The 21,726-nt window shown below is 41.2% G+C and overlaps 1 protein-coding gene across 4 annotated transcripts in view; it reads right to left on the bottom strand.

The window, feature by feature from the left end:
• Positions 1 to 21,726, bottom strand: part of LOC135619356 (protein FORGETTER 1-like) — a 90,787-nt gene that overhangs the window by 32,726 nt on the left and 36,335 nt on the right. For 2 of the 4 annotated variants that reach the window (XM_065121281.1, XM_065121282.1), the window contains exons 15-20: positions 17,672 to 17,742; positions 17,426 to 17,598; positions 17,223 to 17,349; positions 15,477 to 15,574; positions 15,263 to 15,398; positions 15,063 to 15,169 (exon numbers count right to left, since the gene is read on the bottom strand). In XM_065121281.1, coding sequence (XP_064977353.1) covers positions 15,063 to 15,169; positions 15,263 to 15,398; positions 15,477 to 15,574; positions 17,223 to 17,349; positions 17,426 to 17,598; positions 17,672 to 17,742 — 712 coding nt within the window. The remainder of the gene's footprint in view (positions 1 to 15,062; positions 15,170 to 15,262; positions 15,399 to 15,476; positions 15,575 to 17,222; positions 17,350 to 17,425; positions 17,599 to 17,671; positions 17,743 to 21,726) is intronic. The other 2 variants (XM_065121283.1, XM_065121284.1) reach the window with 1 other exon arrangement.

Below are 21,726 nucleotides of genomic sequence, written 5' to 3'. Positions count from 1 at the left end.
GACAAGATGGGCCAAGCTGGACCATTGCCCCAAGCAACTGCAGGTGGGCTACAAGTACAACCTAGATCTTAAGCTATTGGAGCCACTCAAGCGGAGCGTGACAGCGATCAACACGAATAAGAAGTTGTCCACTCTCCGCGAGTGGAGGAGACGCAATCTGGAGCGCCAACTCGGAAAAGAAGCTATAAGGAGAGGCTTACAACTGTGGAAACCTGCCTTGATGTTCTTGAATCGAGTTTAATGGCACACTACCAACACTAACGAAGGCTTCTTGGGGCAAAAAACTCGCAAGAAAAAGCAGAATCTCGGATCGACAAAGTCGAGTCCCTAATCGATCGATTGACAGAAGACACCAAAGACTTCGTGCAACATCTACACGAAGTTGTGATGGAACTCTCACGTCCAGGGTTACATCGCTCACAAAGGCTCTTAATGCAGGAGGGACCAACACGCACGTCGCTTCGTCACAAAACCTAAGGGCACTTGAGCTGCATTGCTATGGGGTTGCTAAGATTGCGAATGAGCTCAAGAATTTCCTGTTTGACATGGAACGATACTTTTGAACTATGAGGCCCGATTCCGAAGAAACTAAAGTTTCGATAGCAACCATGTATCTGAATGGAGATGCAAAACTTTGGTGACGAACACATTGGGAAAAGATCCTACAAGGTCAATGTCGAGTGGACATTTAGAAAGACTTAAAGCGGGAGATGAGAACACAGTTCCTACCCGAGAACACGGAGTTTGTCGCAAGAAGGAAGCTAAGACAACTCCGCCAAACTACTTCCATTCAGGACTACATAAAGCAATTTTCTGCATTGATGTTGAACATACAAGACATGTCCGAGAAGGTTAAGCTATTCTGCTTCCTCGATGGCCTGAAGCTGTGGGCACAACAGGAACTGCATCAAAGGAATATCACCGATGTGATCGAGGCAATTGCAATCGTTGAAAGGCTCATTGACTTTGTTTTCTTGGAGAAGAAACAATCTTCGAAAAATCGCCCACCCAAATATTCCCGAGAGGAGTTCGGGGACAAGCAAAAGAAAAGGAATTCCCATAAAGGGCCATGCTCAAAATGTAAGGCCCCAAAACCTAGCGAATGCTTCTTGTGCAGAGGACCGCACATGGTGACGAAATGCCCACAAAAGCAAGCACTCAATGCCTTAACAGCATCAATCCACCTCCCCTGATCGAACAAGGGCAAGGTCGTCGCCCTTAATTCGAGCAATTCGAAATCCAACAGTGATGTGAGCAATGCATTTGTTGAATGCATTGTGGGGTCAAGTGGGGGAGACTAAGAAAATAAAGCCACAGCGAGACCACCATACCGCATGGTCCTTCCAGAGTTAGCAAAGCTCAGGAAATAGTTAGATGAACTACTAAGCGATGGTCTCATTCGTAGTTCTAAAGCATCATTCGAAGCTCCAATCGAGCCTTAAACAAGGTGATGGTGAAGAACAAGTATCTCATCCCGCTCATCACGGACCAATTCGACCAACTTAGCAAAGCAAAGTATTTCCCTAAACTTGACCTTAGGTTGGGTTACTGACAAGTGCACATTACTGAATGCGACTAAACGAAGATACAAAGTGTTCGAGTTCTTGGTAATGCCTTTCGACTTAACCAATGCTCGAGCCACATTTTGCACCCTCATAAACCAACTATTCAAGGAGTATCTGGACAAGTTTATCGTCGTCTACTTGGATGATATCGTCGTTTATAGCTAAATGCTCGAGGAGTATGTCGAGCACCTTCAAACAATTATCAAGGTTCTCAGGGAGAGCACTTTGTTCGTGAAAAGGGAGAAGTGCTACTTTGCTCATATAAAGATTTTGTTCTTGGGGCACTGAATTAGCAAAGGTTCCTTTTAGATGGACAAATCAAAGGTGCAAGCTGTGGCGAAATGGCGAACTCCAAAGAAGGTATTGGAGCTAAGATCCTTCCTTAGTTTCGCCAACTATCATCGACGCTTAATAGCTAGGTACTCAAAGCACGATCTCCACCGATGGAGTTGCTCAAGGAGTAGGCTTGGCGATGGTCAAACAAATATGAAGCGACATTCCAAGACCTAAAGGCTACTGTATTGGAAGAACGAGTACTCAAAATTGTCGAACTATGGGAAGCCTTTCGAAGTCCATATAGATACTTTGGACTTTGCTATCAGGTGTACTTATGTAGGAGGGTCACCCGGTGGCCTACGAGAGCCGTAAGTTCAACGAGACCAAGCGACAGTATCCGATGCATGAGAAGGAGATGACAGTGGTGGTCCACTATCTACGAGTTTGGCGACGCTACCTTGTTGGAATGTGATCGGTGCTAAGGATTGACAACATCGCATAGAGTTACTTCTAAACTCGAAAGAAACTCTCCCAAAAGCAAGCACAGTGATAAGACTTCCTAGCTAAGTTTGATATGGCAATGGAGTACAAGCCCGGAAGAGCAAATGTCGTAGCCGATATAATGAGTCCAAAAGTGGAGTTAGTGAATGCCATGCAGTTGAAAGGCGAAGGCCAAGCAAGTCAACTGCACTCCAAGTTCCTTTCCAGGATCAGGGATGGATTGTACAATGATCCCCAAGCAGCAACTCTGATGCAACTAATCAAAGGGGGCAAGGCACGATGATTTTAGGTCCAGAAGGGACTCATCAACACCAAAGGGAATAGAGTTTATGTTCCTCGAGTGAACAACTTAAGGTGTGAACTCTTAAGAGAGTGTCATGATTCCCTTTGGGCTAGACATTCGGGTACTCACCGAACGTTAGCTCTTGTGGAGAGGGTCTTTTATCGACCGAAGATGGGGACCGATGTGGAGAAATGTGTTCGAATGTGTCTTACTTGCTAACAAGATTAGATAGAGCAGCGGAAGTTAGTGGGACTTTTGGAGTCATTGCCCGTAGTAAAAAGACCGTGGGGGAGCATTTCCTTGAACTTCATATCAAGCTTGTCGATAGCAGGGGGACTCGAATCGATACTCATGATAATCGATTGTTTTTCAAAGTATGCAATATTCATTATTACATCCTCGTAGTGCTCAACAACAGAGGTAGCCAAGTTGATGGTAAAGAATGTGGAAAGTATTGGGGAGTCCTACACAATATCATCAATGATTAAGATGCACGGTTCTTGGGACAATTTTGGACCGAGTTATTCAAATTGCTGGAGTTATACTTCTCCGCAAGCCTCCACCCTCAAATGTATGGCCAAACTAAAAGAATAAATTCACTGGAGCAATATCTTTGGCACTACATTAGTGCCAACAAACAAGGCACTCGGTGAAGCTGTTCGACATAGACCAATTCTTCTACAACTTATAGCGAAGCTTTGCATCTAACAAGAGCCCCGTCAAGATCATTACGGGAGAGCAGTCATCGACTCCTCACACCTTGACGATCAATTACACCGGAAGTAGTCTGTCAGCATATCACTTTACAAAGGAATAGCATCGAAATGCAGATATTGCACGGGCTTAATTGGAGAAGGCGACCAAATGAGCAGACTTGGGAAGGCAACCATAGGAGTTTAAAGTTGATGACTTGGTGTTGGTGAAGCTCCAACCAGCATCACTCTAGTTCTTTAGGCATAAAGTGCACAAGGGATTAGTGAGCAAGTACGAAGGACCTTTCCCAATTATCAACAGGGTAAGCAATGGCTCCTACGAGTTCCAACTGTCAGTGTGGCTCAAAATTCAGTCTTCCACACAAGCAACTTGAAAGCCTACTACTCAGACCCACAGGATGCTTCCCGAAATGTTCCAACCCGGCTACTCCCCACTAGAGCCTCCTACGAGAAGCGAGTTAAAACCATTTTAGCGAATCGCAAGACAAAGCTACCCAACAAAGCATATTACACCGAGTACTTAGTGAAGTGGCGCAGTGATTTAAAAAGGCGCTCGGGCGCTCGCCTAAGCGCTCGGGCGAGGTAAGGCAAGGCCCGAGCACCTCACTTCATTTCCAAGCGGCGCGCTTCAAAGAGGCGTCGTCTGGGTGCTCGACCGAGCCCAGACGCCGGGCGCTTCGGGCGAGCGCTTGGGTTAAACCAGGCGACCGAACCAGCGTTTGAGGTTTGGTTCGATCTCTGGTGCTTTAGTTGGTTTAATCGAACCAACTAAAAGCACTGATATCAGCGTGACTTCCCCAACCCTAACCCTGCTTGTCGTTCACGCTACTGTCGCCACTGCTCGCTGTCGCCGCTCTCTACTCTCACTGCCGGTGCTCGCTGCTATCGTTGCCACTGCCTCCGCTTGTCGCTTCCGCTCCCGCTGCTCGCTGCTGCCGATGCCACTGTCGCCGCTTGCCGCTCCCGCTGTCGCTACTGCTGTTCGCTGCTGCCGCTGCCACTGTCATTGCTCGCAGCTGCCGCTCCCTCTCTTCTTAGTCAACACCCTCGGTCTTCCGACTCTTCCCTTACACTCTTCTCCTCTTTTGATAGTATACTGTTAACTGTATACTAGTAATAGTATTTGTATTTATTAGATTAATTTAATAGCATATTTTTATTTAAAAATTTAAATAATTATATTTATTAATTATATTATATATTTTTATATTTTAGCACCTCACTTCGCTCGGGCGAGCACATAGCGCCTCGGGCGTTTTTGGACCTTGGCGCCTAGCGCTTTTTAAATCACTGAAGTGGCGAAAGCTTCCCCAAACAGAAGCCAATTACGAGCCTAAAGATACCCTACAACATGAAGAAGCAGTCATCAAAGCCTACTAGCAACTATCGACGAGGGTGTCGAAAATTTAAGTGAGGGAGAATGTCATAAAAGGTCGTTATGTACCCGCAACATCTTTGTCAACGAACCGTTTCTTGCTTTTGTTTGCTTGTACAAATGCTTGGCAGCATGTTTTGCCTTGGTTTTATGTGTTTTTACTAGAAAATTATGAGTAAGAACATATCGCAATGCTACAAAGCGATCGCTGACTATGACGAGCAAAGCTGCCGCAAAATGGCTCCATTTTCATGTGCCACAGCTTGTTTTTTTAGGCTGCAATGCAGTGCAAAACATCAACCATCTCGGCACCCTGGAACCCCCCAAGTGGCACCTAGCTGGATAGGGGTCTGGGGTAGTGTTGGGCATTAATTGGATTTCATAAGTTCGCACGTTAAAGTCTATAGGAACTTGCCATCGCGCCCAACACCCGATGAGCAATCGTTTGTAGACTTACGACAGTTCGTTTTACCTTCTAAAGTTCTTGTTTTCTCCTTCCTCTCTTTTCTCTCTTACACACCGAGTATTTTTTGAATTGTTTGTAAAGCTGTCCTCTTCGCAAGAAGTCAGGACTTATTCGCTGCTCGCTTTCGAACTAATCAATTTGCTCTTTTACCGGTCCTACGGGACCTAAGCAAGGTTGCAACTAGGCTGACCCGTTGGGGACGGATAACGCAAAGGCACCTCATGACTTAGGCAATCCCAACTAAGTCTGTTATATTAGTGCAGGGGTACTTCACGACTAAGGCAACCCCAGCCAAATCCGTGACTTTAGCACAAGGGTGCCTCACGAGTCAGGCAATTCCAGCTAAGTTCGTGATATTGCCGTAATGGTGCCTTACAACTTAAACAATTCCAACTAAGTTCATGACAGTTGGGCGGACGACTGTGACGGTTGGGTATTTCTAATTCCTCGAGTAATCTGACTTGATGTTGTCCGGCTCCTTCAGCCATGTTCTAACCAACGGGATCTTCCACTTAATCCTCTCAAATTTGATCCAATCCACAAATCATAGCTTTGTTGAGTTTAGGAGAGTAAAAATTTAAGAATGAGAGAGAGATATAAGTAAGAATGAGCTTAAGAGAGTTGAAGAGATTGAAAGAGTGATATGAGTTAAAAGAGGAGGGATCTTAGCCCTTTCTTATGGTTCAAACAATCAATTTGACCATTTGAAATAGTCTGATCTCAACCCTTGATCGGTAATGGTCGAAATCCAACCGTTACCAACTGGTATAGATCCTATATCGCTTGATATGGAGTCAGGTTATGGTACAACCCAGTAGAGGACGGTCCGCATACCGTCCCCTATCGGACTGGTACATACCGCCCAATACGAGTTGGTATGGTGAACCCTGATAAAACCAACCCCTTCAATCTTTTCTCAATAACCCAATCATCAAGTCAAAACTATGATATTTTGAAATAATATTCAAAAGACTAATGTGAATAAAATATAACCTGGATATAGAATAAAAGACCTGGGTAAGAAGAGAGGGAGAAGAAAAGAGATAAGATAAGAATGATAAAGTTTGCCAACTATAATTTTAAATTATAAGGCAAATATATTTGCCTCAGTTGTTCACAGCAAGGATTCTTTTTTTATGCCTCAAGCTGGGCCAACTCTTGACGATGCTATGTGCCATATTATGCCTTGTTTGCTATGTCATGTCCGCATATAACATGCTACAGTGATGGTAGAATGGAATAGTGGAACATAAAGAAAACAATAAATAAGAAAGTGTTCAAACAAAAATAGCCAATAGTTATATCTCCAGCAACCTATGTTGCCATATTGACCCAAACTTTCCATTATGGTGGTGATTCTTCGATGCAATAAGCAGATTCTTTTTCATTTTCTTTTCACCACCATCATGCTAGTCTACAAGGATTTTATGGCTCTAGAATGTTGCCATGGATGAAGATGTAGCATCACAAAGTGGGTAAACATAACAAGATAGAGGGATTTAATGGTTGAGATGGATTGATTAGGATTTAGGGATAGGGTTTATAGTTATTAACCTTAAAACATAAAAAGAAAATGAATCACTATCGGCTGTAACATATGCATATCAGCTAACTATGCTTTCAACGTACATAACCAGAACTTAGAAGTTATTGAAACAGGCCAAAACTTTGAGTTTTAACTAAAAAGTAGAGTATCGTGGGGGATAATTTCCCTCGTAGAATAATTAGATCTTTATGCAATTTGTATACAGCTGTGAGGAGAAGTATACATTTCATTTCTGCTCTTCTATTTTCATTTGCCTAGTTGACTGACCTGTCCTCAGGACAAATGTTTGAATCCTCAACAAGACAGATCATCAAATACTTAGGCATTTTCAAATCACATGAAATTAGTCAGTTTCATGTTATTAACTCAGAAAATGACTATATTCAGTAGATCTGCAAAGATTTAGGTTTCATGGCCTGGGTGCAATATTTGTCAAGATATTACAAGGTGATCGACATGGTCCTTCATGGGCTCAGCACCAAGCCCATTCATTCAAATCAAGTGTTTCCATTTGTCTCACTACTTACCAGAAATTTACATCATTAGGAACATTATATAGATATTGCATTTTTCAAGGAAGATTAACTCAAAATGCAAATATATAAATTCAAATTATCAGAATTTGTTTGATTTTTCATGAAATTTTTCACCTATATAAACTACGTGATCAAGGCCTGTATATTGATTAAGAAGGAATTGATAGAAAGATGGGGCATAAGAGAATAATGTAAGGAAGATGGAAAATTATATTAGAAAGCAATCTCTAAAGGAATTTGTGAAAGACAAGCAAATCTTAATTATTTATGACATGAGAATACTTATGAGGTTTACATTATATAAGACTAGTTAGTCAAGCTTTAAACTTTAGTCACTTGATGTGCAAGCCAAGAGTAGCAACTAAAATGAAACAGAAGTAAATGGTTGGATTCTTAAGGATTCTAAGCCCAAAAAAGAAAAAATAAAGATAAGAAACAAGCCATAAGATTCAAACTATTTGGGACCAACTACATGGATCTTCCCCTACCTGCAAGCTTTTTTGAGGTTAATAAACTCAATATCATTACTTACATTAGAAGCTAATAAATTTCTTTATGTCATTCCTAATAAAGTTTTCTTAGCTCATCCTCTAAGTCTCCTCAGACCATAAGGCCTAATTGACTCATTTCATCTAACTGATGGTTCTCTAGGACGTCCAGAGGGGTTTTCCACACCCTAATTGTTTGCTATTGTAAGGCATTCAAGTGTGTATCTTAATCAGGTACTTTTTATTTTTATCCTAAGTAAAGCTAACCCTAAATGTTTGAATAAATAAATGAGAATTGTTTGCAGTTGCAAATACTTTTGGCCTATCTTTTCTTGTAAACCCAGATATTCATCTTGGCATCCTAATTTCAGCAAAATATTAACTTCTTAGAAGTCATTTATTTTGTTTGGATGTTTTGAGAAGAATCAAAATCATAATCACGGTTCTAAACCAACACCAGACCCATACTGGTCCAGGTTAGACAGGTGCGAGTCCAAGCTTGTTATAGAGTTGTCTCCAACCTATTTAATAATAAATTAGAATTGTTTCAGTCTAGAAAATAATAAATACAGAATCAAATGTCCGAAACATTTATCAAATAATGATCACAAACTATATTTAAGTATACATGTATGGACATAAGTTCTAACTTCTAAGCTAATATATCTGATGCAAAATATGAACATGTATCTACTCCTAACACCAAAATGATTATTGGGAGTCCACGTGATATGTGGGTCGGAGTCATTGACATTATTTGATTGTATATCAATATGATATATTTGTAGGATCCATGCATAGACTCTCACAGCATCAGATACTGATAAACTGTGTATCACTGATGCAATAATATGATAGTAATCATTGTCACATTATCCTAAACCAACATATATGGTAGGAGGCACCTCAAGCAAGTAGTATCATGGCATGTCCATCAGCGTAGGATATTATGCACCAGAGCTACGTGGTAGGAGGCACCTCAAGCAAGTAGTATCATGGCATGTTCATCAGTGTAGGATATTATGCACCAGAGCTACGAGGTAGGAGGCACCTCAAGCAAGTAGTATCATGGCATGTCCATCAGTGTAGGATATTATGCACCAGAGCTATGACTCGCATCATTGTATTACTCTCACCATGTGATTGTTGGTCATGAGATTCAGGAAAGTAAGCAGGATGAGAATATAAGAATCATGCATTGTCATCTCGTACCGACCATGCATACCAATCCCTGGCCGGACCGCTAGCCGGACAAGTACATATCAACTGGTACCGAAGTACCGACGCATGGTACAATGGTACATACCGAAGACTCAAAGAGGAAGAAGAAGGAGAAGAGGAAGGATCAGATGGCGATGTGGTAAGAGAAGGAGAAAGGAAAAGAAAGCAAGAAGAAAGGAAGAGGAGGTGGTGGAGGAAGAGGAGATGGTGGAAGAAAAGGAGGGAGAAAGAGGAAGGAAGGAAAGCGGTGGAAGAAGAGGAGGGGAAAGAGGAGGAGAAGAGGAAGCATACCCAAAATCGATAGTGAGTGGTGGGAGGCAACAAGCTGTCATAGACAATTCATGGAGAAGGTGTTCAATTAATGTCTGTCAATTCATGGAGAAGGTGTTCAATTAATGTCTGTGTATATCCATGCTTTTCGGTTTTGTTCATGCCTTAAAGCAACACGAAAGGGGTTTGTAGTAGACTTGATAGCCCCATTTTGGTTAGGTTTTGTGGTCATTTCAACCATATAAACATAGCACGTGTGCACGTAGAGGCAAAACTTCCCATAAACAAAGCCACCAATCAACCATTTTGGGTGGTTTCCATATGCATAGAGCAGCTAGAAACATTAGCCTTCTCAGCACCTTAGAGCTACCCGAATGGCACATAGCTGGATAAACCTTTGGGATAGTGCCTTGGGTTGGTTCAATGCTGGGTTCCGCAACCATGTCATATGGGCACTTGTGTGTGGAGAATTTGAAGTGTAGCAGACTACCTTGAACCCTTTGTTGTGTAAGCGTTTAGGGTTTGCAAAATCCATCTTTGCATTTTGCATTGTATATCAAGTGTTTAATGAAATGTCTACTTGTGGAATCCCAAGTTTACTGCTTCTACTAACCCATCTTCTCTTTTACAAGTCCTCAAGGGGCATTGCGAGGTTACAAAGAGGATGACCCTTTGCGGACGAGCAAACAAGGGAGCAACATAACTTCATTAAACCAGCAAAGTCTGTGATAAATGGTAACAAAGTGAGACAAGTACACAAAGAAATACTTCACATGCAATGTAGGGTACCTAGTGGGACTGCATAGAGGGCAACCAACATGCACAACCATTTAAGAGAAATGGGCATAGAGAGGTTGACCGTTTGCGACCGAGCACGCAAGGGTGCCACACGACTTAGGTAAAACCAAGTCTATAAAAGATGATACTAGAGCGGAACAAGCACACAAAGAAACACTCAGTGATTTAAACAGGCACTCGAGCGCTTGCCTAGGCGCTCGGGCGAGGCGAGGCGAGGCCCGAGCGCCTCGCTAAACTTCTAGGCGGCGCGTTTCAAAGAGGCGCCGCCTGGGCGCTCACCCGAGCCCAGGCGCTGGGCGCTTCGAGCGAGCGCCTGGGTTAAACTAGGTGACCGAACCAGGATTTTAGGTCTGGTTCGGTCTCCGATGGTTAGTTGGTTCAATCGAACCAACTAAAACCGATATCAGCTGCTGTTGCCCAACCCTAACCCTACTCGTTGCCGCTGTCGCTCCCGCGCCCGCTGCTCGCAACCGCTGCCGCTGTCGCCGCTCCCGCTGCCATGCACAACCATTTAAGAGAAATGGGCATAGAGAGGTTGACCGTTTGCGACCGAGCATGCAAGGGTGTCACACGACTTAGGTAAAACCAAGTCTATAAAAGATGATACTAGAGCGGAACAAGCACACAAAGAAACACTCAGTGATTTAAAAAGGCACTCGGGCGCTTGCCTAGGCGCTCGGGCGAGACGAGGCGAGGCCCGAGCGCCTCGCTAAACTTCTAGGCGGCGCGCTTCAAAGAGGCGCCGCTTGGGCGCTCACCCGAGCCCAGGCGCTGGGCGCTTCGGGCGAGCGCCTGGGTTAAACTAGGCGACCGAACCAGGATTTTAGGTCTGGTTCGGTCTCCGGTGGTTAGTTGGTTCAATCGAACCAACTAAAACCGATATCAACTGCTGCTGCCCAACCCTAACCCTGCTCGTTGCCGCTGTCGCTCCCGCGCCCGCTGCTCGCCGATGTCGCTGCTCGCAACCGCTGCCGCTGTCGCCGCTCCCACTCCTGCTCCTGCTCCCACTGCCGCTGTCACCGCTCCCGCTGTCGTTGCCTCCTTACACTCCCGCTGCCGCTTCCTCTTTTCTCGATCAGCAGTCAACACCCCCTTACACTCTTCCTTCTTCTCCTTCTGTATACTGTTAACAGTATACAATAGTATACTGTATACTGTTAATATTATTAGGTTTATTTGAAATTATTAATTTTAAATAATTATATTTATTAATTATATTATATATTATATATTTTAGCGTCTCGCTTCGCACGGGCAAGCGCCTGGGCGAGCGCCTAGCGTCTTGGGCGTTTTTGGACCTTAGCGCCTTTTGGCGCCTCGCGCTTTTTAAATCACTAGAAACACTTGGCATATAACATGGGGAACCTAACGAGGCTACATGAAGGGCAACCGACACATGCAACCGTTTGAGGGAAACGAGCATAAAGATGTATTGAAAGTAATCGCTCAAACGAGCGAGCATCTGAGGTAGGCATTCAGAGGAATGGCCAATCCTTCGTGTGAGATGCACCACGGGGACAAGTGAGCTAAGAAGAACGCATAGCGTACAAAGGTTGAGATGGTAGAGTTCGAGCTATGGCTTGACGTTGACAATCTAACTTGATGGTGCTCAATGCAAGTGGGGGCGCTTGGCAAAGGATAAGATTGTGCAAATAGGGATAGGTTGTTTGACGAACGAAAGAGTTTGTGCAAAGCTCGTAAAGGCGAGAGGAATTGCCAACTCGAGGAATCCCTTACTCATGCAATGACTTGTATGCAGACGATAGAATGTCTATGGCCATCCCAAGGCAATCAAAATTCAACGCCATAGAACATAAAAACTTTCTCTTCGACATGGGATGGATACATATGTATGACGTTGAATTGTGCAATGGGTTCAGCACATTACTAGGGCTTGTGAGGCACAACGATACTACGGAGAGCTACATTGGCAAAGGGTCACGATCTAACAAGTGCGTTCATGATAGCAAAATAGCACACAATTTGTTTAACAAGAAAGAGTAGTCTAAGGCAAGGTCCGTCATACCGTACCGTACCGGAGTTTCGACCCGGGTTCGGTACGGTACGGTACCAGTGTACCGATACTGTAGCAGTGCTACAGTGTAGTAATGTGTCACTGTAGTAGTGCTACAGTGTAGTACTGTAGCACTGTAGTCGTGCTACAGAGTAGTACTGTAGCACTGTAGCGGTACAGGCCGGTCCGCATACCGAGTACCTGGCGGACCGGTACATACCGCCCGGTACGGCCGGTACGCTTCGGTACGACAGACACTGGTCTAAGGAAACGATGGTCTTTAAAACTTCTAGAAGAAGTATGCAAAGAGAAAAGTAACACCAATGGGACAATTATCCAAGGGAGACAAATCCTGATTCTCTAGTGGGCATGTGCAATGGACCGCACATGTTAAGAGAAATACCTCAAGTCGAAAGCCCCATAAAGCTCAAAGGACCAAGCAAGCAATGAGGAGCCACCGTAAGATCTTGCATAAGTTGAAAGGGATTATTGGTTGATAACCCCATTATCATACCCCAAACCACACTAAGTAGGAGCAACCCATGGCTTTTTTCATGCCTAAATTGGTAAATTGATTGGTATGTACTTTTCCGAGCGAATTAGCAACCATGGTCATGATATTGATGCCTAGGTGGTAAACATTGGTTATATTTATACAAAATTCCAAATCTTGTCCATTCCAACCAACACAGACCAATATTTAATGATCCAACCAAGTATTAATATTGAAACATATCTCATTATCAATACAAAAACATCAGATTTTATTTTATTTTATTTAATGTTATCAAGAGATACAGATCGATATACCGCCTAATATATTGGATTAATGGTATCAGATAGAGATTTAAATCCTTGCTATTACAAAATGCATTAGAGTTAGGATGAACCAACAACCAAGTGGTGGCTGTAAGTTTATGAGCAACGATCAATAAACAAAGGCAACAATAAAGTATCAGAGTATATAAGATAATCATAAAAGTAATGACAGGCATGTCTTTAGAAGTACATATAATAGTAACGACAGCAATGTCTTTAGAAGTACATATAATGCATTTTTTTTCTTTGATTTTCCCTTTCTTTTTTGTTTCCTCCCATTGGGAAGCCTATCTCGAGATGCCTATACCAAACAACGCTGACAAGATAAAGTGAATATGCATTAAGCAAAGTGCGGTATATGCTAAAGGACTATGATGTAGCAATCCAATTTTAAGATACTTATGGTAGGTTTATAAATAAAGATGCGCTTTTGATAAAACACAATAATATCTTGTATGGATGATGCACTCATTCATGGCCAATGGATTGACAACCCATCACAAGAGGGCCTAACTAGCCTTTATGAGGTCTGACCAAATTGGGTACCCTATATCGGGCGATACAAGGTCTGTCCAAGGCGGCATGATCGAAACTCGACTGTTACCGACCTGTCCTGGTCGGCAATAGTTGGATTTCGACCGATACTAATAGATGGTTGAGATTTGATCCATTTCAATGGTCAATTTAACCATTAGAACCAATTTAAAGGATCTTTAAACCCTTTCCACCCCCCTCTTTCAACCCTTTATACTCTCTTTCACTCATCAACTCTCTTAAACTCATCGTAGACACAGAGCGGAGCTCGTCGTATTCTCAACCATCGTATTATATAGGATTTTACTACCAACAATAGTATGATGATAGTTGATCATTCTTTTCCGAGGCTGGTCAGTCTTATGATACAGAGCAACAGGTCAGTAGCGAAAGTAGAAGTTTCGACGTTTTCCAACCTCCACACTAACACATACCACAATCATCCTTGCCTCAAGAACCGCCTCGGACAAGTGTGATTCACGATAATCAAGCTACAAACATCACCACATTGATCTATTTATAGCATACAATATATCCATGTACCATATTGTGGGAGCAATTTTAAGATTTGATCCAACGAACATATCATATTAATATATAAATACATAGGATCGAGGACCTTGATCCATCGTTCGTGAAGTCTCATCGTTCTTTTTGGTGGTAGAACTAGGTATATCCATCGATCAATTCATTTATTACTTGATTCATTTGAATCTTAAAGTTTAACTCATAATCTAATTCAAGTCATATCTTTGTAGATAATTCAATATCAACGAAATGATGGTTCGGAAAGTAACACAACGTTGCACCTCAAAGCCTGAAAAAGGTGTGCCGCTATTTCTTCCTAATTTAGATGATTTTAGATGAAATTATACTAAACTTACATTTAGTTCCAAATAAAAAAACCTAATCTAAGTTTTTTTTTTCTATTTTTCAGATTTTTTCGAGGTTTTCTGGGCTTTTTTCTATGCCATCAACACACCCCACCATACCAACACTAGACATGCTAATACAAGGCAGCACATGTCGTGCCGTCGGCCAACCAACACACCCTGAGTAGAACTAAGACTGAATATATGACTAAGACAGAATATATGAGATGCAATTGAAGATAAAGCTCACAGAAATGCTTCTTATTTTCAATGAGATGAGTTTCTTGAGCTTGTACAATAAACCAAACTTGATCGAATAAATTTCAAAACATGGACTAGCAATTGTTACATATTTGAAATGTAATGCAACTATACTTGCAAGCTACTTAAATGTGATGCAATTCTACTTGCAAACTATTCAATTTTGTTAATGTGAATTGTTTATACATTGTTCAATCACTCATAGAGCTACAGTATGATCGAGTGTCAAGCATTTTCACAAAACTGAAGGTCCTTGTTTGGAGGAAAGAGTAGTCGAAAACTTTCATCTAGGTGTCATGGCTGGTGTTTATTTAGGTGTCTTGACTAATACAAAGACCTTAGCCTCGACAACGATTTGGAACCCAAAAGGTTCTTGTAAGCACTGCCATGGTAGAAAAAGAAAATGATTGATGCCTAATCTTAGGCACGAAGCACATCGACCTTGCTGAAGAAATAAACCAAAAAAAAAATATTGACTGACCAGAATTCTACTTTAATAAATTTAGCAATCATATAAAGGTTACCTATATTGTGGTGCCGAAGCTTGATTAGAGCGATGAGTTCTACCAAACTGTTGAATTGCACGGTCAGCACTCCAGGGAAGCTCAAGAGTGATGTGGACCCGCCTTTTCTGGCATGTGCGTATACATGTAATACTTAGAAATAAGAAATTCGAGAAATATTTGCACAAGAGAGAGCATCCAAAGTTTCACAGTTCAGATACCTGATTTAGTACCCTCCTATCAGCTTGCAAGGATACACCTGCAGATCCTGCTTCAGATATTATAGCAACCAATTTTTTGCCATCCATAAACAATTGTTTTTCATGCATATTAACCATTTCCATGGCAACTTCCTTCCTACAAAAGCAAATATGGAAAGAGTTCGAAAAAAAATAGATAATCAAAAAAATACATGGAAAGCAAACTCATTCTTACGTGCTCCTTGCTTGATAAATAACACCTTTTCCACCAGAAGTCCTGATAAGCATACCTCGTCTGCCAGTCATTTCTGCAACATTTTCTGGTCCTCCCAGCTGCAAAAGGCTTAGTAGTTCATAAACTGACTCATTACCTTTAAGAAAACTTAAAATTTGAACAAAGTAAGACATACTTGATTATGACATCAAGACTGCAAACTGTCCACATGAAAATATTGCAAGATATCAACAAATACGGTAGATAACTTCACTTTGAACCCTCTACTTTCATGATCTTACAGTTTGAACCTCATATTATACGAAATTATATTCAGACCCTAAATTTACCAGCCAAACTACAAGTTAACCTTTTTCTTTAATACATGACTGGTGGAGGCTGGATACAATACCATATTCTTGCATTGAACTGTTCAGGACTTTATCAGCAAACTAGCCATCACATCCAAAAAATTTAATAAAAGGAAGATTCCATTACAATACCTCTTATTAAGAATCAACACCTTCGATCCTTGCTTTTAATACTTTTCACAGAGACATAGTTAACTCCCGGTTTGGTAAAAACAAGGCAATGAAATAATACCTCCAAGTTTTCTTTTCAGTTCATAGCCCTGGATCAAGTAAGTCATCCAGTCTAGCAACAAATTCAGTCAGTTTTATATCGATAGTTAACCGACTCAACCCAAGTTCCCCTTAGCAATGCTATGCCATAAATCCATTTTCTCCAACCTCCAACCCATAATGAGCCCTAATGGAATAACATCTGAGTACAGTAGCACATCTGAGTACAGTAGCAGAGGTTCTAGCTCAAGTGGAGAAAGCTCTATCTTGGCTTCATGGTGGTTGCAAGTAACATCAGGTATTCAGCTGTTTCTGCCCAGAGTATGGCCCAAGTTAACTTTCCCATTTCCACACAGCATTTAAGTTTGTTCAAAACTGGGCATCTAGGAATAGCAAACTCAAAAAAGATTAAGAAATTTGTAAAATGATGCTGTAGAATATTAATAGAAGGTTTCCATATCGAAGAGATAAGAACCTTAATTGACAAAGAAACATATCTTAGACTTTTATACAGCTTCGGAAGATCATTAAAAAGCCTTTCTTCTATGGCAAGTTGATAAAAGTTCTCTTCCAAACCCCAAGAATTTGTCTTCTTAAAGCATTATTTGTCATCAACATGATTGAAGATAATTCCTGATTCAAAGCATAGCCCATAATCCAGAATGCCATTCTAATGCTATGAAATACATCCATACTGATCACTACAAGCCTCTATTTACCAGTTACAACAAGTTATTTGGTTAGAATGGCTTCTAGTTGTGGCAACTGAAGATATATAATCTTATTATCAACTTGCACAAGGTTTAGGAATATCTAAAAGAAAACCAAGTTGACGCCAGTTTATATATGACATACACATAGATGACCCAAGAATACAATAAATAATAGGTGTAAATTATGTCAACTTGAATTAACATATACCCCATGTGGATAAGAACAATAAAGCATATGCTAACTAAGAAAGAATCACTAGGATACTGATTGTTCAATGAATTAGCATTACTATTTGATAAAAGAGCAACCAAAGTAAAAAAGGAATCTCAGGAACGAATGAAATCGCATTCAAAGAAAGACATGTTTAGCACAAAAACCCCTGAATTGCAGGCAGAATAGCATTGACAACAAGAAATAGTGCAAAAAACTAATCAATAAATCCAATCATTCAAGCACATAATGCAAGGACCACCTTTCTGAGCTTGTCTATGATGAGAAAAAAGACCTGATCAATTAAATCATCTAGGGGATTATTTGGCAAGTCCAAGGACCGGATGATATCCAAAATCTTTGTTTTCCGCTCCAGTGCAGCTTCATACCTGTTCCCAAATAATAAGTGCACTGGGTACTACCATATATTCAACTTAAACCCACTTGAGGCCTCCAATAGTGTACCTTTTCAAGAGTTCAGCAACATATGCATCTCTTGCCTTTAAGTATTCGTCAGTTTTCTCCTTGCACGAGTAGCATGACCAATCATCAGACACTAAATCTGTCCAAGGGGGAACTAAGCAACCAGGGTGGACTAGTCGAGCACAACAGGAACACCGAAGCAACAGTTTCTTCTCCTAACATAATAAGTAATGCATCAGCTAAATGTTTAAACCAACAGGACAAAAGATTCAGTAAAAGGCATGCTACCTCTTCATTGTTACATATTTCACAGATTTGGAACTCTTCATCAGACTCTGTTGATTCAAGATCAGATTCCGCTGGAATAATAATAAGAGTATCAAAAACTACACTATAATGTTAAAAAAGTGTATCCACTACCATGCAATTTACAATGAGGTAAAAAATGTATATGAGATTTTAAGACCAAACACAACAACAATCTGATAATAACTGAAAATGTATCAAGGGACATTGACAAGTTCTCATACATCCATCTTTTTTTTTTTCAAATAAAAGACAATAAAACCACCTAAGTTGGCTATTTAAATTATACCTAACTCACCTAATCCCGCTACTAAAACACAACTACTGCATATTTCTCATCAGTTCAGTAAGAAAATTGGATAAAAGTACTCGCCGACTGACTAACTTTAAGATTCAATATGAATGTCATACAGAATTTCTTAATTACCACGCATTAATATATATAAAATGTATGCCATATATCCTTTTCGTCTGATATGGGAATGGAGAACAAAAAAGCACATCCTTTGTAATATCTAGTTAGAGTGCCATTAATTTTTATCATAACATACAGTTATCATTTCACTGTCCTTCAAACCAGATAATACAGTAATTTTAAAAACCATATTCTACTATTTTCCAACATCAAAAATCTTACTTTTATTAACAATGACAAATCATGCTTGCCATGTTGCTAACACACAGATCACCATATTGGTTGTTGAACGGCATCCCACCAGGCTGCCACATCCTTGCCATGCTAGATCCACCTGACATAGCAAGCAGGAAATCCAGCTCATTGAAAAGTCCTAGTTCAACTTGGACTCAAGAAGCTATTCCAGAATCCAAGGGCTCAAGAGCAGCCAGCTAAAAACATGGGCTCCTCACCTGCATTTCTTAGGCCTACATGGCACTCTAATCAAGCTTATGGCTCATTTATCAAATCAGACCAACTCTAGGAAGCTTGTCCATGAAGCTCTACAAGGCAGCTCGTAGCTAACACACTCATCAAACAGGCACATCGGGCAAAACAACAATGCACCACTTTTGCTAACATCATGCTTGCTACCCAATGTTTTTAAAAGCGCTAGCAAAAGGTGCCAAGGTCCCAAAACACCTGAGGCGCTAAGTGCTTGCGTAGGACCGAATGATACAACATGCTCTAGAATATTAAAATATAAAAAAAAAATATAATATAATTTTAAAATATATAATATAAAATATGATAAGGGTAGGTAACATTAGTTTTAATATCAGTTCTAAGGATTAACATTCCATTGTTAGCAATAGTTAATCCACTATTAACAATAGTTATATAGCAGTGCCAGTGATTGCAAAAGGCGCTCGGGCGCTCGCCTAGATGCTCGGGCGAGGCGAGGCGAGGCCCGAGCACCTCGCTAATGTCCCAGGCGGCGCGCTTCAAACAGGCGCCGCCTGGGCGCTCGCCCGAGCCCAGGCGTTGGGCGCTTCGGGCGAGCGCCTGGGTAAACCAAGGCGACCGAACCAGAATTTTAGGTCTGGTTCGGTTGTTAGTTGGTTCAATCAAACCAACTAAACCGATATAACCCCAACCCTAACCCTAACCCTAACCCTAACCCAACACTAACCTGCTGCCGCTGCCGCTCTCGATCCCGATCCCGATCGCGATCTCGTCGCTCGTTACCGCTGCTCCTGCTGCCGCTGTCGCTGCTCGCACCTCCCGCGAGCCCTCTCGCTGCTCGCGCCTCCTGCGAGCCCTCCCGCTGCTCGCGTCTCATGCGAGCCCTCCCGCGAGCCTTCCCGCTACTCGCGCCTCCCTCGAGCCCTCCCGTTGCTCACGCCTCCTGCGAGCCCTCCCGCTGCTCGCGCCTCCCGCGAGCCCTCTCGCCTCCTGCGAGCCCTCTCGCCTCCTACGAGCCCTCCCGTGAGCCGCGCTGCTCGCGCCTCCCTCGAGGCCTCCCGCTGCTCGCGCCTTCCGCTCCCTTTCCCTTTCCCGCTGCCGCCGCTGCCGCTGCCGCCGCTCGCCGCTGCTGCCGCTACTGCCGTCGCTCGCCGCTGCTGCCGCCGCTCGCCGTTGCTTCCTCGTTTCTCCATCAGGCTCAGTATACTCTTAATATTAAGTTTATTTGAATTTTGAAATGATTAATTTTCTGTTAATAGATTAATAATATATTATTTTGATTTTAATATTGTTAATTTTTATTTATTTGAAATTATTGTTAGGTTTCAACATAAATGGCAAGTGTAGAAAGCAACTCAATAGAGTCTCCAATGGTATGAAAAAAAGATCCTGCATGGAAGTATAATTATTTGAAGGATCCGAAAGATCCTAATGTAGTGACTTGCATATTCTGCGATAAGACTACCAGAGGTGATATTTTTCGTGCAAAACAACATCTAGTAGGAAATTTCAAGAATGCAGCAGCTTGCAAAAAATGTCCACCTGAGGTAAAAGAAGAGTTGCTGAATTATATGAATGAAAAGAAGACACAAAAGAATGAATCTTATGGGAATTTACCAGAAGACAATGTTGAACATCTCAGGGATGAAGAAGAAGATTATTCTGCGAGTATTAACCCAAGTGAAAAAAGAGTATACGACAAAAAGGGAAAAGAAGTTATGAGTACTAAGAAAGGTATAAAAGGACCGATGGATCTATATATGCTTCAAGGATTCCAGAAATAACAAGGGCAAGCAGGAGGCTCAAAATTGAGACAAACAAATATAAGTGATGCTTGTGATAAAGAAATAAGAGGAAGAACAATTCAGCACATTGCTCGCTTCTTCTATCAGGCTGGTCTTCCCCTTAGTACAACTCGTTTAGATAGTTTTAAGGATATGATTGAAGCTATTGGAAGATATGGTGCAGGATTAAAACCTCCAAGTTATTATGAGATGCGAGTTACATTGCGACAAAAAGAGTTGAATTATACAAATGACTTAATAAAGGGTCATAAAGAATCATGGGCAACACATGGTTGCTCTATTATGTCAGATGTTTAGACTGATAGGAGGCGCAGGAGTATAATTAATTTTATGGTTAATTGTTCTTTATGGACTATGTTTGTGAAGTCAATAGATGCTTCATCTTTTGTAAAATCTGGAGACAAGATATATGATTTACTTGACAACTTCGTGGAAGAAATTAGAGAAAAAAATATCGTTCAAATCATAACCGACAATGGAAGCAACTATGTTTTAGCTGGTAATATTCATCTTTTGGTTTTGTTAATTATTTTATCTTCAATTAAGTGTGTTAAACTCTTAAGTCTTATCATTTTTGTTATCCTTTGTCTTAGGTAAATTGCTTGAATCAAAAAGACAACACTTGTATTGGACTCCATGTGCAGCACATTGTATTGATTTAATGTTGGAAGATATTGGAAAGATCTTAGAAATCAAGAAAACCTTAGAAAGGGCAATTTTTATTGTTGGATTTCTTTATAATCACATTGGGGCTTTGAATATAATGAGAGAATTTACAGGGAATAAAGAATTAGTGAGACATGGTGTTACCCGATTTGCTACTTCATTCTTAACATTACAGAGCGTGCATCGTCAAAAACATACTCTGAGAAATATGTTTACCTCTGAGAAATGGGTGACAAGCAAATGGGCAAAAGAAGCAAAAGACAAAAGGGCTGCTGATATCATCTTAATGTCATCCTTTTGGAATCATGTAGTTTATATATTAAAGGTAATGGGCCTTCTTGTTCGAGTCCTTCGGTTGGTGGATAATGAAAATAAGCCTTTAATGGGATATATTTATGAGGCTATGGATAGAGCAAAGGAGACAATTAAAAGATCTTTTAATGAAAATGAAGAAAAATATGAGAAAATTTTTACAATCATCGACGAAAGATGGAATTGTCAACTTCATCGTCCCTTACATGCAGCAGGATATTATTTGAACCCTGAATTCTTTTATAAGATTAAATTTGTTGGATTTGATGCAGAAGTTTTGGGTGGGTTATATCAGTGTGTTGCAAGATTAGTTCCCAGCATTGAGGTTCAAGATAAGATTATACATGAATTATCTTTATATAAAAATGTTGAAGGTCTTTTTGGAATTCCAATTG

The sequence above is a fragment of the Musa acuminata genome, chromosome BXJ2-8, assembly GCF_036884655.1.
Source record: "Musa acuminata AAA Group cultivar baxijiao chromosome BXJ2-8, Cavendish_Baxijiao_AAA, whole genome shotgun sequence".
Classification (NCBI taxonomy): Eukaryota; Viridiplantae; Streptophyta; class Magnoliopsida; order Zingiberales; family Musaceae; genus Musa; species Musa acuminata.
This window is presented reverse-complemented; position numbering and strand designations above follow the sequence as displayed.